Below are 12916 nucleotides of genomic sequence, written 5' to 3' on the forward strand. Positions count from 1 at the left end.
TTCCTACTGACCAAGTTTCTGATACAGATGTGATCTGACTCACTAAGCAGCACACACTCCTCACGTGCCCAACACAGGTGAGCCTACCACACCTGTGGGCTAACCTGACAGAGGACTGAAAATGTTTAGAAAAATATCATGCCTGTGCAGAACCCTTGTAGATTTCTTTTCTTGTCGTCATTTCCTAAACAACACAGTAGAATAGGTCCTTATGTAGCATTTTGCTGTATTACTCAGTATATGTGATCCAGAGATTAAAGTCTGTGAGGGTGCACAGATTATATGCAAATCCTCCCCCGTGGTAGATAAGGAGCTGGAGCCTGAGTGGACTTTGGTATCTGTAGTGTGTCCTGGAACCAATTCCCCAGGGGTAGTGAGGGAGGAATACGTGTGCTTTTGGAATTTTATCCAACTGTCTTCAGAAAGTGTGCTATGCTTCTGGAGAAGATGCCGCCCACGGTTCCATCTGTTTTCAGACAATTTAAACTCTATGACTCTGGGTGAAAAATTCTCATAAACTTCTTGACCCTTTGCCTGCACCCCAAAGATCATCTATGTGCACCCCCTGGGCTGCCCGGCTCACCCGGCACGTCAGCTTCTTGACGCGGTGAATGATCTCTCCGCTGCCATCCACGACTTCCAGGCTCCCGCTTTCGCTCGAGTTCTCTGAAGAGTCATCCTCCACCACGCGCTCGGGAACAGCCCCCGTCACCCGCATTACCTCCACATGCAGACGCCCTGCAACCTGGGCCAGGGGACAGCACCAGGAAGTTACAAAGCTTGCCACCGGCTCACTGACATGACTCAGAAACCCACCTACAAACGCCCGGGAGCATCTCTGCGGCCCCCACCTATGGAAAACCCACCATGCCCAGAGCCCGGCACCTGCAACAGTCCTGCCTTACTTTGAGCTAAATTTGCCTCCTCGCGACTTGCCTTCTGGAAACATCCTCGGTCTTACCTTTTTACTTCAGGTCAACCCAGGAACAACTGGACGGCAGCTTTCACATTCTACCTGGAACTCTCTATGCCCCACGTCATTCGTGCAGGCATTTATTTGACCAAATGCTTCATGAACTTATTTATTTCAAACACCTAGGCTCATGGGACACCAAGATAGAGATACAGGCCCTGCCAGGAGGGAACTCCCAGTCACGTGGGAAGAGACAGTGAGAAGTCAAAACCCAATAAGAATACACAGACAGAGGGTAAATATGTTCATTTATGGACTCAGCAAGTATTCACTAAGGATGGGTGGTGCCAGGGAAGGTGCTAAGCCGTGCTCACAGCCGTAAACCAAAGAGACGTGGCTCCCACGCTCATGAAGCACAGAACTGTGCAGCTCAGGCTGGCCTGAGGGGTGCTGATCCCAGACACACCTGTGTCGGGAAGAACGGCCTGAAGAAAGCCACGCAGATATAAGAACCAGCTCTTTTACAGCTGTTTTTCATTCCCCATGTGGTGGTAGTTCTTGGATAGGGGCCGGTTCAACAGCGTTCCTCCTGAAGTCGCTCGTAGGGAACTGAACTAGAGCACAAGGAGGATGCTCAAGGGGTGTTCTCAGCGCCCTTCTGCAGCCAGTCACCCTCCAGCGCACAGGTCAGGTCAGAAGGACTGCCCAGGAGGGGGCCACGTCCTCCGTGCTGCCACCTGGGCAGGGAGGGTTATTTGGAAAGGTGGCTCAGACTCAACTTCAACACGGCAGCTGGCACCAAGAACCTGAGAGAAGCTAATTGATGATATTTGACAAGTGAGACAAACAGAAGTGGTAAGGAGGAGGAGACAGGAAATGTGATAAATCAGCCAGAAGATAGTGGGTCAGATTGTATTCTTTGATTTTTTTTTTTTTTTTTTTGAGAATCTAATACATTTGTAATGTAATTTCAGGGGGATTCATGAAGTATCACAGCCTACCTCAGAGCCCAATTTAAGAACCCCTGAGCAAGGGTCTCAGCCATTAGATTCCTTTACCACATGAGCTGTATAATTTTGGGGTGGGGTGGGGTACTGGGGTGGGAGCCCAGGGCTATTCTACACTGGGCTACATCCTAACCTTTTTATTTTTCATTTTGAGACAGGTTCTTACCATGTTACTGAGGCTGACTTTGAACCTGCCACCTTCCTGCCTCAGACTCTCGAGCCTCTGGGATTATAGGCATGAGCCACTGTGTCCGGAGAGCTATGGCTTTTTTTTTCCCCCCGATACAAGGGATTGAACGCAGGGGTACTTAATAACTGAGCCACATCTCCAGCACTTTTAATTTTTTATTTTTAGACAGGGTCTCTCTAAATTGCTTAGTGCCTCCCTTTTGCTGAGGCTCTTTGAACTCTCAATCCTCCCTCCTCCACTTCCAAGCAGCTGAGATGACAGGTGTGTACCACCATGCCTGGATGGGCTATGCATTTTTTAACATGGGAAAAAGCAACCCTGGCTATTGGTCCAGAGCAGAATAGGTGGGGGGTTACTACACACAGACGTGGGCCGTGGACCTGCATCCCACCAGGGCACTCGGGTCTATTTCCCAGCATTGCTCTGGGGAGAACGGCATCTTATCCCCAGGCTGCTCTTGGTCACACACAACTTGGTACTTTTATAAGTTATAAAGGACAAGCTAGGAAGTAAGGGCATTACTAAGCTGTAAATAAAAACATCAGCTGATGAAATGATTTTAAAAAAGAAAAGGTTTGAACTTCAACATTTTCCAAAATGTATCTACATAACTGAAATAGGAGGATTCACAAGGGGGTAACAATGGGTTGTTTAAACTTGTTATTTTGAATATTTTGGACTTCATAATAATCCTTCCAAGTTACGTCATCTTATAAACATCATTTAGGGGCCGTGAAGGAACTAAAGATACAAGATTGCCTTTTAAAAGGGAAAGCAATATGGGGCATGGAACTGAATCTTGTTGTCAAAAGATCTCTAGTTAAACACACATACACACACATAAACACACACACACACACACACACAGTGAACTACAAACATCATCTGTGTTATATTACCTTTTAAGACCATGACGTAATCTTGAGAGTTTCTACTAGTACCAGCGATTAGCCGAGAAAAGAGTAGGCAGATCGTGACCGTCTGCCCTGGTTTCTTTATCTACCTCAAGATGGCTTTAAAAGAATTCAGACCTCTATTTTGAGGCGACCTGCCCTTACCTCCCCCTGCTGGCTGATGATGGGAACTGCGTACTGAAGCTTCACGTCACAGAACAGGCACTCCAGGAACACGTTGGCCACACCGATCAGGTTGTGGTTCTCCTGGGCTTCGTAAAAAGGGTCCCCTCGCTTCCCGTAGAGCCTCTTGGCCTGAGCAGTAGGGAGGGCAGGCGGTGGGTGGGCAGGAGACAAGACATCAGCTTTGTATTATTTAAAAACAGCATTAGAAAAAAATCATGCTTTAAGGAAGTTTTGGTGGAAACAAATAAGTAAAGGAAGAATCGTGTTCACGTCATACAACAGAATCAGCATGTAAGATGGGCTTCCTTGTTGGGAACTAAGGAACCGCATGGAGGATTCTCAGCTGCTGCCTCATCTTCTCCAGCCGCCTGCAGTTTCTCCACCCCACACCTCTGCTTTGCCTGTGGTCTTTGCCACACCTTCTCTTCTATTACTAACCTCCAAAACAATGGAGTCACTCTTCCAAGCCCACCCAGCCAAGGCCACCCCTAGGGGCACATGCACACACGATGAATGCAAAACCCGTGCTGCCTCTAGACAAACCGATTTTCAGGACACTGACAAGACAGCACAGGTCCACCTCCGTCCTGTTCATGTGACTTGAAATGAGACGGTGCCCATCCCGCTATGCTACTGCTGCTACTAAAACTCTTTCAAAATCACTTTTCTGTTTTTCTCTAGTGTCATGGGTGTGCATGCATGTGTGCTTGTGAGCACATGTATGTGCATGGGTGCACGCATGTGGGTTTCTGGTGGTGACGTCATCTGTGGCCTTGGCATTTGATGTGACCCAATTTCCTTTACGTGTTGTCCTTTTACCTCAGGGACATTCTCCTTCCATTCTTGATAGAGGTCTCTCATGTCAATTAACTTGTTCTCCAGCTTCTCAATGGTCCAAACCTGGGTGCTCTTCCCCTTTCTCCTCACCTGAATAGCAGGCTCACTCACTATCGCACCTCTCTGCAGGACGAAGAAAACCAACAAAATGAACATTGCAGCTTTTTAAAATTGTTAAATCCTATACATACACACACACTCACACTAAAGTAAAGAGTTTGCAGAACACATAAAATGTATATAAAAAAGATAATATTCTCATCATGCTAAACGAAATAAGCCAATCTTCCAAAATCAAAAGCCCCATGTTTTCTCTGCTATGAGGATGCTAATTCACAATTGGGGTGGGTGCGGTGGGAAAAATAGAGTTACTTTAGATTAGGTAGAGGGAGTGTGGGGAGGCGAGGGAATATGGTGGTAGGAAGGACAGTGGACTATATAACTACATGACTGGTGGGATTCTACATGTATAATCAGAAGAAATTATACTCCATTACATATGATATATCAAAGTACATTTTTACTGTCATGTATAACTAATTTAAACAAATAAAAAAATTTGTTTTAAAAAGCTAACATTCTCGTACCTAGGAAATACTGCATTATTTTCTATCTTCTATGCCCACCCATGCACACACTGTATCTTTTTGTTATTTATCTGGAACTGGGGATTGAACCCCGGGGTGGTCAACCATGAGCCACATTCCCAGCTCTTTTTATTTTTTCATTTTGAGACAGGGTCTTGCTAAGTTACCTAGCAATTCATTAAGTTTCTCAGGCTGGCCTTGAACTTGCAATCTTCCTGCCTCAGGCTTCTCTAGTCACTGGGATTACAGGTGTGTGCAACCATACCTGGCTATACTTTTCATTTTTATCATAACCAGGATCAAACAAAATGTATCATATCCCAATTCTCTCACTAGTTTTTTACATTGTTATTATTTTCTTAATATTCTTCACAAACGTGGTTTTTTTATGGCAACATAGTAGACCACCATTTGGACTTACCACACATATGACTGATCATTCTGTTGTTGAACATCAAGGCTGTTTCAAGTTTTCACTACTACAAAGACCACCGAGACAGCAACCGTGTATACAAAGGACATAAAACTACATACCTTCTAGGCCTATGTACTCAGAACTACTGGGTCAAAAAACTACAACCTCGCAAGTCTGATGAGGTGCTCCCTGACTCCCTTCCTCACTACCTTCCTGGATTGAAAACGAATGGATAAAGGGCTGTTTTCTTCCCAGTTTCCCCTTACAGGAAGAATTCTCCAAGTTGAAATGACAGGAAACCTCCCTTCCTCCTAGGATTCACTCTTTAAAAGGCATTGTAACAAAATACAGATGGCCCCCATTTCAGGAGGGGACGTTTCTGTACAAGGGGAATGCAGGATGATCACTTACATATGCTTCTGTCAGTAGGAAAGTATTTAAATTAGCAATTCCTTCAGCCGCCCAAACCCTGCATATCCTGCTTAGAGCATATCTAAAGGGTTTGTTTAAGGAGCATTCTTACCTGGAGAGGGGTACAAAGGAAGGCTTAAAAAGGAATGAACACCTTGGGTCACATCAGGATCTCCCGAAGGTGATCTGCGGATTTCAGCTCATGGTGCTGCTGACCACTGTACGACCCACTCTCCTTCTTTCGGGACATCCTTACCTTTCTGTTGGCACTGAGGTTTGCAGCAGGGATCTGGAGAGTCACTTGGTAATCAGTGAGTTTGCTCATTTCTTCAGCTAAGAAGTTTGCTTCCCGCACCAGGGTATTAGCTTTGACTAGCTGCTCTCGTAGTTTGGCCAGGCTCTGCCGGAAGAGTTCATCCCTGTGGGGTCACAGAAAAGGAAATGAGCTCATCTAAAAAAAACCGTAAACCTGTTTGTAAGTGAGTGGACTCATTAGAAAATGGCAGAAAACTCCTTTCAGACAAAATTTTCCAACCTATTTTACCAAGTCCCCTCTGACCCCTCTAGCCCATGCCTGGGTTATCTCCTGGAATCACTGCTGGGGTCAAAGCTGCATGGGTACAGAAGTAAAACCCAGGTTTGGGGGCCGGGTGGTCACTCAGTGGTTGAGCGTTTGCTTAGCAGGAGTGAGTAAGGTCCTGGGTTCAACCCATAGCAGCAAAAAAATGAAAGTTATGTTTAAAAAACTACCAGATTTTGACATGAGGATTTAATTTTTTTTTAAAGTAAAGAAAAAGAAATGATGGTTATGACTTTTGTGTGCTACAGGCTGGCAGAGGCAGGGGGTGTTGGGTTGGGAGGTGAGAGACCTAGAGTTAGAAGAAGAAAGAAACTGAGGATTTCTTCAGCTGGTGAAGGTCACCGTCTCTGCAGCAGCGGGGATTCTTTTTAACTATACACAATAGCACTTGGTGATAAAAGGCTTCTCTAACACCTGATTCGGTCAAAACCTCATGACATGGCTCTCACAGCTCCACATCTGTCACAGTTAGGACTTTTCATTTACCTGCATAACTACTTGGTTAGGCTGTAAGCGCCCCTCGGGCAGGGATGATGTCCTTTTTGTTTCCGCTACACTTAGTTCCTGGCCAAGTGTATGGCCCAGCAGAAGACACTTAAAAAGACCCACTGCATGGAAGAAATGCGCACTCCTGGATTTCACTTTTGAATCAGGGTTCAAAGATAACCCAGATGCACGACTGCTCTGTGCCCAGCGTGGAGGGCTTCTTTTCTACCCTTCACATGTCCCATCCCTCCTGGGAGAAGATGAGCTCAGAACACACAGTCCTGCTCCTTTCTCGCCCCCTGGCAGGCGACACAGGAGGCACACTGGAGAGTGCGCACATCCCTAGGATGGTTCCAGAAGGGTATGTCCATTTCCAGGCGCCCACCCTGGCTCTCGCGGTAAGCTTGGTCTCTTCTCTTTCCCACAACATCCCGAGCCCTGTTGATGCTTCTCTGAAGCATTCCTAAGCCCCTCTCCACTTCTTCAGGCCCCTTCTCTACAGGGCACTCTCCTGCCTCTGCCAGGCCACTCTCTGGCTCAAAATCTAGCAGGGATGCTCTTCTCCCAGGGCATAGATCCCAGACACTCACGTCTGTAGGTCTCCCACAGGTTGTAATAGTTTTAGAATTAATTCTCCATGCTTCTCTATAAATCACCATCTAGACTAAACAAAACAGCGCAGCCTTCCCCAAACATCTCCATTGCTTTCTGTCTGTTCATGCTAACCCACACCTGCCCAGGGACCTCCGACTGGGACAGAGGCTATAGTGAGAGTGGAATGCTTAGCATGGGGATTGAACCCAGAGCCTCCCACTGCTTAAAAAAAAAGAAAGAAAGAAGGAAAGAAAATAAGAGAGGGGGGATGAGGAAGAAAAAGAAATGCCCTTCTCTGCTTTCTACCTGTTCAAACTCCATGTTTCAAACTCACTTGAAATCTTGCTTTCTCCATGAAAATCTCTGCAGAAGACTCCACATGGCTGGGGTCTCATCCTCCACTAAAGGACCATCACCCTTACCATGCCCTTGCCCACAGGGTGACCACACACTTCCTAGCCACGTCAACAAACTCACACAACCAACACAAACAGTATCTACTCGTTCCCTACCAAGGGACATGGTTCTACGCCCTAGAGACACTTCCATGAACAGAACAGATTCCCTGCCCGCAGGACGCCTTTTGCAGTGGAGAAGACAGAAAGCAAATAAATAAATAAATATCAAGTCACTGTCTTTCCTACTGTGGAATGAAACCGTTCTGTAGCCTCCAGTTATGATTCAAGTTTTCACATCACTCTGTCTGGCTCCACATTACATCCTACGTGTACAGAGAGCACACACCACATCTGAAGCTTTCTCCTTTCTCTGCAGCTCTATGCAGCTCTGGAACACACTTGAACACACATGGATGCGGGCGGGAGGCTCAGCCTCTCACCACCAGCCACACTTCTTCACCTGGTGAAACCTCATGAAAGTGAGACGGCAGCCCTGCTTATCATTCTGAGTGACATTCCCCAGATATCTGCTTCTCCAGTCTTAAGAATCTAAGCCCCAGGGCCTCTTGCCTCCAAGAAGACCCACTCTCTCCCTCAAGAGTCTCCCCCTTCCCTTTCTTATCCCTTCTAATAAACTCAGGCCTGTTACTCTGGAGGGAAAAAAAAAATTCAAGGAAGTGAAAAAATTTAGATAATTAACTGAAAGATGCTATGATTAAAGGCAAATCCACTTTCTCTATCAGGTACCTTTCTTGTCTTTGATATTCTTGACTGAACAGAAAGGGCATCAGTGGGTATAATTACACCCAAACCTTCAAAAGCTGGCTACCAGCTCACAGTAGATGTGGGAAAGGTGGCTCTTGGGAAAGCGCCACTGGGTCACTTTTGTCAGCTTCTCCCAGGGACAGGAAAATAAAGAGTAACATTGAGACGCTTGATGAGCCTTCACAGCCGGGCATCGGGACAAATGAGTCAGCAGCCCCTGGGAAGATGCAACCGATTCCTTTCTCCTGGCTTCGCACAGCCCAGCACCAGAGCAGCCGGAGACGCGGTGCAGGGCGTGCTCCCCTTCTCTGGGCCCAGCTCCCTGGAGGGGGCTCCTGTCCAGCCTGTCACTACCAGGGAGGGATGTGGAATGTGTGGGCCAGAGTGGAGACTCCCGAGTCAGACTGCCCTGGCTCCGACCCTACGGCTCAGTTTATCAGCTAAATGACCTTGGGCAAGCCCGAGCCTCAGTTTCCTCCTGTGTAAGAGAGTGAGCACAGCCAAAGACAATGGCAGGTGACGACGACAGGAGGGAAGGTAGAGCACTTGGTGCCCAGAGCACAGTAAATACTCTGCAAATGTCAGCCACAACCTCTGTTGTTAATTATAACACAGGGTTCGTCCAGGACTGTAGACAGAGCTGGATTTAAGCTCAGGCTTTTCTACTTACTGGGTGGTGGGAGTTTATAAAGCAGGAATAAGCTGGGTGTGGTGGCACATGCCTGTAATCCCAGAGGCACAGGAGGCTGAGGCAGGAGGATCTTAAGTTTGAGGTCAGCTTCATCAATCTAGCAAGGCCCTAAGCAACTTAGCAAGACCCTGTCTCTAAATAAAAAAATAAGAAGGACTAGGAACGTGGCTCAGTGGTAAAGTACCCCAGTGTTTAATTTCTGGTAAAAGAAAAAAAAAATCAAAAAAGGGCAGGAATAATAGTTCCTATGCACAGTGCTGTTGGGAATGTTGAGTAAAATTAGCACCATGCCTAGATTGTGGTGTGAACACAACGGAAGTCAGTGTCAATCTACTGTCCACTGTGGTGGCCGATATTATTATCATTTCTTCCACCACTGCCTCCTTTGAGAGGTCTGATATAATCATTTTAAGTCTTATGCCTTGGAAATTCACATTTAGATTTCTCTACCCTGAAGTTACATTTGAATAGAACCCAAAGTTCCTCTCCCTTGAAGTTAAAATTGAATAGAACTAAAAGTAAAAGAAATAAAAAAGAAGAATCTGCTTTTTGTTAAAGACTTATTCCAACTCGTCCTCTTTCAACACTGAGCGGCGTGGGCCTTCTGCGCTGGCTCCTTGTTCGGAAGGGTAAAGTGTGGGGTCGTTCTCAGGGCGTGCTGCGGCCCACACACCTGACACATCTGGGGTGGACGGTGTCTCTGAAAGGAAAAGCCACTGCCCAGCAAACTAGATATGGGGAAACTCGTTTCTTCTCTGCGAGACTTGTGCCCCTTGGACGGGCCTCACGAGCCCCTGGCGCCTGGCCCCGGGCCGCCCGCCCGCCAGCTCTTACCTCTCCTCTGCCCACTGGGTCACCTTCTGCTGGGCTGTCTGGCTGCTGTAGGACAGGCGGTCGGGGCCGCCGCTCGGGGGCTGCCGCTCGGGGGAGAGCTGTTGGCGCAGTTGCTCCAGCTCCCGCTCGTACATGAGCCGCTGCTCCTCCAGGGCGCTTCTCTTCTCTTCCAGGTACTGCTTCTCCAAGACCTGCACCACGTTTTGAACTGGGTCTGGGGAGTCAAGAGACAAGCAAGTGTCTTGAGTGGAGGCTGAGGCCACATCCAGGCAGCCTGCCGGGGCTGCTGCGGCAAGAGCCGTCACCCGCCCAGGTCCTCGCCCACAGTCCCCTTCTGGGGGCTCACAGGTCAACTCCTCTCCGTTTCCTTTTGTAATAGCATTTTGGATGACATTCTTCACACCCACCCCGTGACTGCCTTCATGTTTGGACAGATCACCCATCTCCTCCCAGCAGGTGGGGGAGGAGACGGGATGTGATCCTCACCCTTGAGAAGAACGTCATGAAACCCAGGACAGCGCCACAGACAATGGGATCTTTGCTGACTTGGTTTCTAGGCACCTCTAACTTCGACGTGGGCACGTCAAAGGGTTTATGATTTTTACTACATACCTCAGTACTCTTGAATTTCTCTAAGAGGAGAGGAAACCGAAAAATCACAGCATATGTTTGAAAATATGGACTGAGCATATGGTCTGGCCGTTTCTGAGGTGGCAATAGCTAATACGGTCATTAATCTGCAAAGCTAACAAAACCTGCACCAGCCATCTTGCTGATCCAGGTCTGAGCTCCCACGACACACGTGTGCACAGGGGTAGACACACGGACGGATTGCTCAAAGGGGCCATGTGATGACTAGTGGTGGCTGTGGTACAGGTAGGACTTGAGCCCAATGAGATGACTGGCCGGGCAGGACATGAGCAGGCAATGACCAAGGAGCTGGGTGCCATGGAGACAGATGAAGGCGCTGACCACAAGCACCAAGGTACAGGCATCCCATGGGGGCAGAGTGGCCTACAGGGGAGTGTGCCAGACCACCTCGTGGGACAGCAAGACCCTCACCACTGTGGTGAGCGCCTCCGGAAAGGACACGGGAGCAAGAGGAGATCACTTCTAGACCTGCCTGGAACGTCATTTCCCCTGTGCATCTATGCACTGGTCTGTATTCAGCGCACTGTGTTGAATACCACACTTTAGTTCTCAGTTCAATTTACCAGAAAGAAGCTGAAAATCAAAGTGATGCAGAGGGAGATTTGTATCATCTGATTATGGCACCGACTGACTTTTCCAAAATACCCCATCAGGTTGTGAAATAAATACGTAAATTGTACCAATTTTTTATATTAGCGTTAGGAGAAAAGGTAACATGCTGACTTTAAAAAATGAGGTTAAGTAATACAAAACAGAAAGAAGCGATTTTTTTAAAGTCACAAGATACACTCAGTATGGTGAGTTGTTTTAATGAAACACAGTGGCAAAATTAACTCTACCAGCTACATCTCAAGCAGAGGACTTTTGCCCAGCATGCGGCCATCTCTTGAAAACCTTACAAAAGCCCTCAGGTGGACTTCATCCTGATTTAAAGATGAAGAAGTTGGGACTCACAGAGTTTAAGTAGCTACCTAACATCACAGAGCTAATAACTGATAGAGACAGGTTTGAAGTTCAGGGAACTAACTGGCTGATTGGCTGGGTATTAACTTGGTAAATAAAACGTCTTATCAAGCACTCTGTTAAAAAGCACACTCTTGAAAAAGAGAAAGAAATATATACCATTCTTTCCTGACATAAAATTCACCACCTTCTTAAGAAGCAGAATAGTTTCATAGAGAAATTGCACTATTAGGGTTTTCACTAAGAGAGGCTGAATGAGATATTTAGTGCGTATTTCCACTCATTGGTCAGTAGTAGAGAAACAGGCATGATCCCAAATGGCTGAGGCAGAGGGATCTCCACCCAGGTTTCTTGCCAAGGCAAAGGCCAGTGAGTGAGTTTGAACTGTCAACAGTTGCCATGACTTGGCACAACTGCTGCTCAGGGGCCACACGACTCTGCACTCCTCCCTCTGAGCCTCAGTGGCTGGCCTTAGAGGCCTTGCCCCAGGGAAGGGCTTTTGTTTTATCTCTGAGGCCAATACCATCTTGGAAACCCCTTTCTCGCAGACATTTGTGATAACTCCCTCTCCCCAAAGCGACCAGTATCAAGCCTCTGCCACAATTCTGCACCTTCTTATGTCAATCATCTTGACCAACAAGGCCATCGACTCTATGATATGGCCCCGAACAGAAGCCAAAGACCATGTGGCCTGTTCTCCAGTGACTGGATTGAATATTAGAAGATTATCCAGTTTGTTTTCCCATCACTTTCCTCCTTTATAATTTTCTCTGTGATGGTGGAGTTGTCACCCAGTGTCCCGTGCACGCTGGGCAAGCACTCTGCCACTGAGCCCTCTCAGCGGCTCTTGAATGAACTGTTTCAAAATTCAGCGAGCCTAATGCCTCAGGCCAAGATACCAGAGAGTTAAGTGTTTGAGGAAGAGAGAAGGACCACAGTGATTGGTCTTCCTCACTAGTTTGTGATTTCCCTGGTAGGTAATACAAAATGAGCTCAGACCAATCAATCCTGCAGAGAATGGAAGAGAGGATGATGGTGGCAGTGGTGTTGGCAGAAAGGTATTCACATAAGAAAAAGTATTAGAATTAACTTGCACCAACATGGTCAGAGCACTGGATGGGAGGGGAGCAACCCTATAGAAAAGTGAAACCTTTGAGTCTTAGGTGGAATGATTGGCTCCTGACCTCTGCTGGCCCTTAACAGTTCTTTACTTTAGAACTAGCTAGAAATTAGGAAAAGGTATTTTTTGTTTTTTTGTCCTACTGTGCAACTCGCTTCTGTGCCAGGAGCCTACAGGCACAGAGGCCAGGTTCAGAGCCACAGTATGCTCTGGCATGGGACACCATGAGAGGCCAGGGGATGGGGCTGCCGTTAATCCAAATCCATGCATGAGATGAGTGTTTAATTCCTACTGGAACCCTTGGGAAGAAGGCACCATTGTTGATGGGTATTAGATTTTCCTTTTACTTTAAACTCGAAAGGACTGGGTTTCAGATCAGTTTTTCCTCTGGAGAA

At 47.1% G+C, this 12916-nt stretch overlaps 1 protein-coding gene and 1 non-coding gene across 5 annotated transcripts in view; both read right to left on the reverse strand.

The window, feature by feature from the left end:
- The window catches only part of Kif13a (kinesin family member 13A), a 178683-nt gene that overhangs the window by 38701 nt on the left and 127066 nt on the right, over positions 1-12916 (reverse strand). For all 4 annotated transcript variants that reach the window (XM_048799835.1, XM_048799834.1, XM_048799833.1 and 1 more), the window contains exons 16-20: positions 9788-10001; positions 5696-5858; positions 4009-4149; positions 3169-3318; positions 584-745 (exon numbers count right to left, since the gene is read on the reverse strand). In XM_048799835.1, coding sequence (XP_048655792.1) covers positions 584-745; positions 3169-3318; positions 4009-4149; positions 5696-5858; positions 9788-10001 — 830 coding nt within the window. The remainder of the gene's footprint in view (positions 1-583; positions 746-3168; positions 3319-4008; positions 4150-5695; positions 5859-9787; positions 10002-12916) is intronic.
- LOC125615622 lies at positions 12662-12789 on the reverse strand. Its single transcript, XR_007346301.1, has one exon. It is a non-coding gene; the product is annotated as a small nucleolar RNA SNORA42/SNORA80 family (small nucleolar RNA).

The sequence above is a fragment of the Marmota marmota genome, unplaced genomic scaffold (assembly GCF_001458135.2).
Source record: "Marmota marmota marmota unplaced genomic scaffold, marMar, whole genome shotgun sequence".
NCBI lineage: Eukaryota > Metazoa > Chordata > Mammalia > Rodentia > Sciuridae > Marmota > Marmota marmota.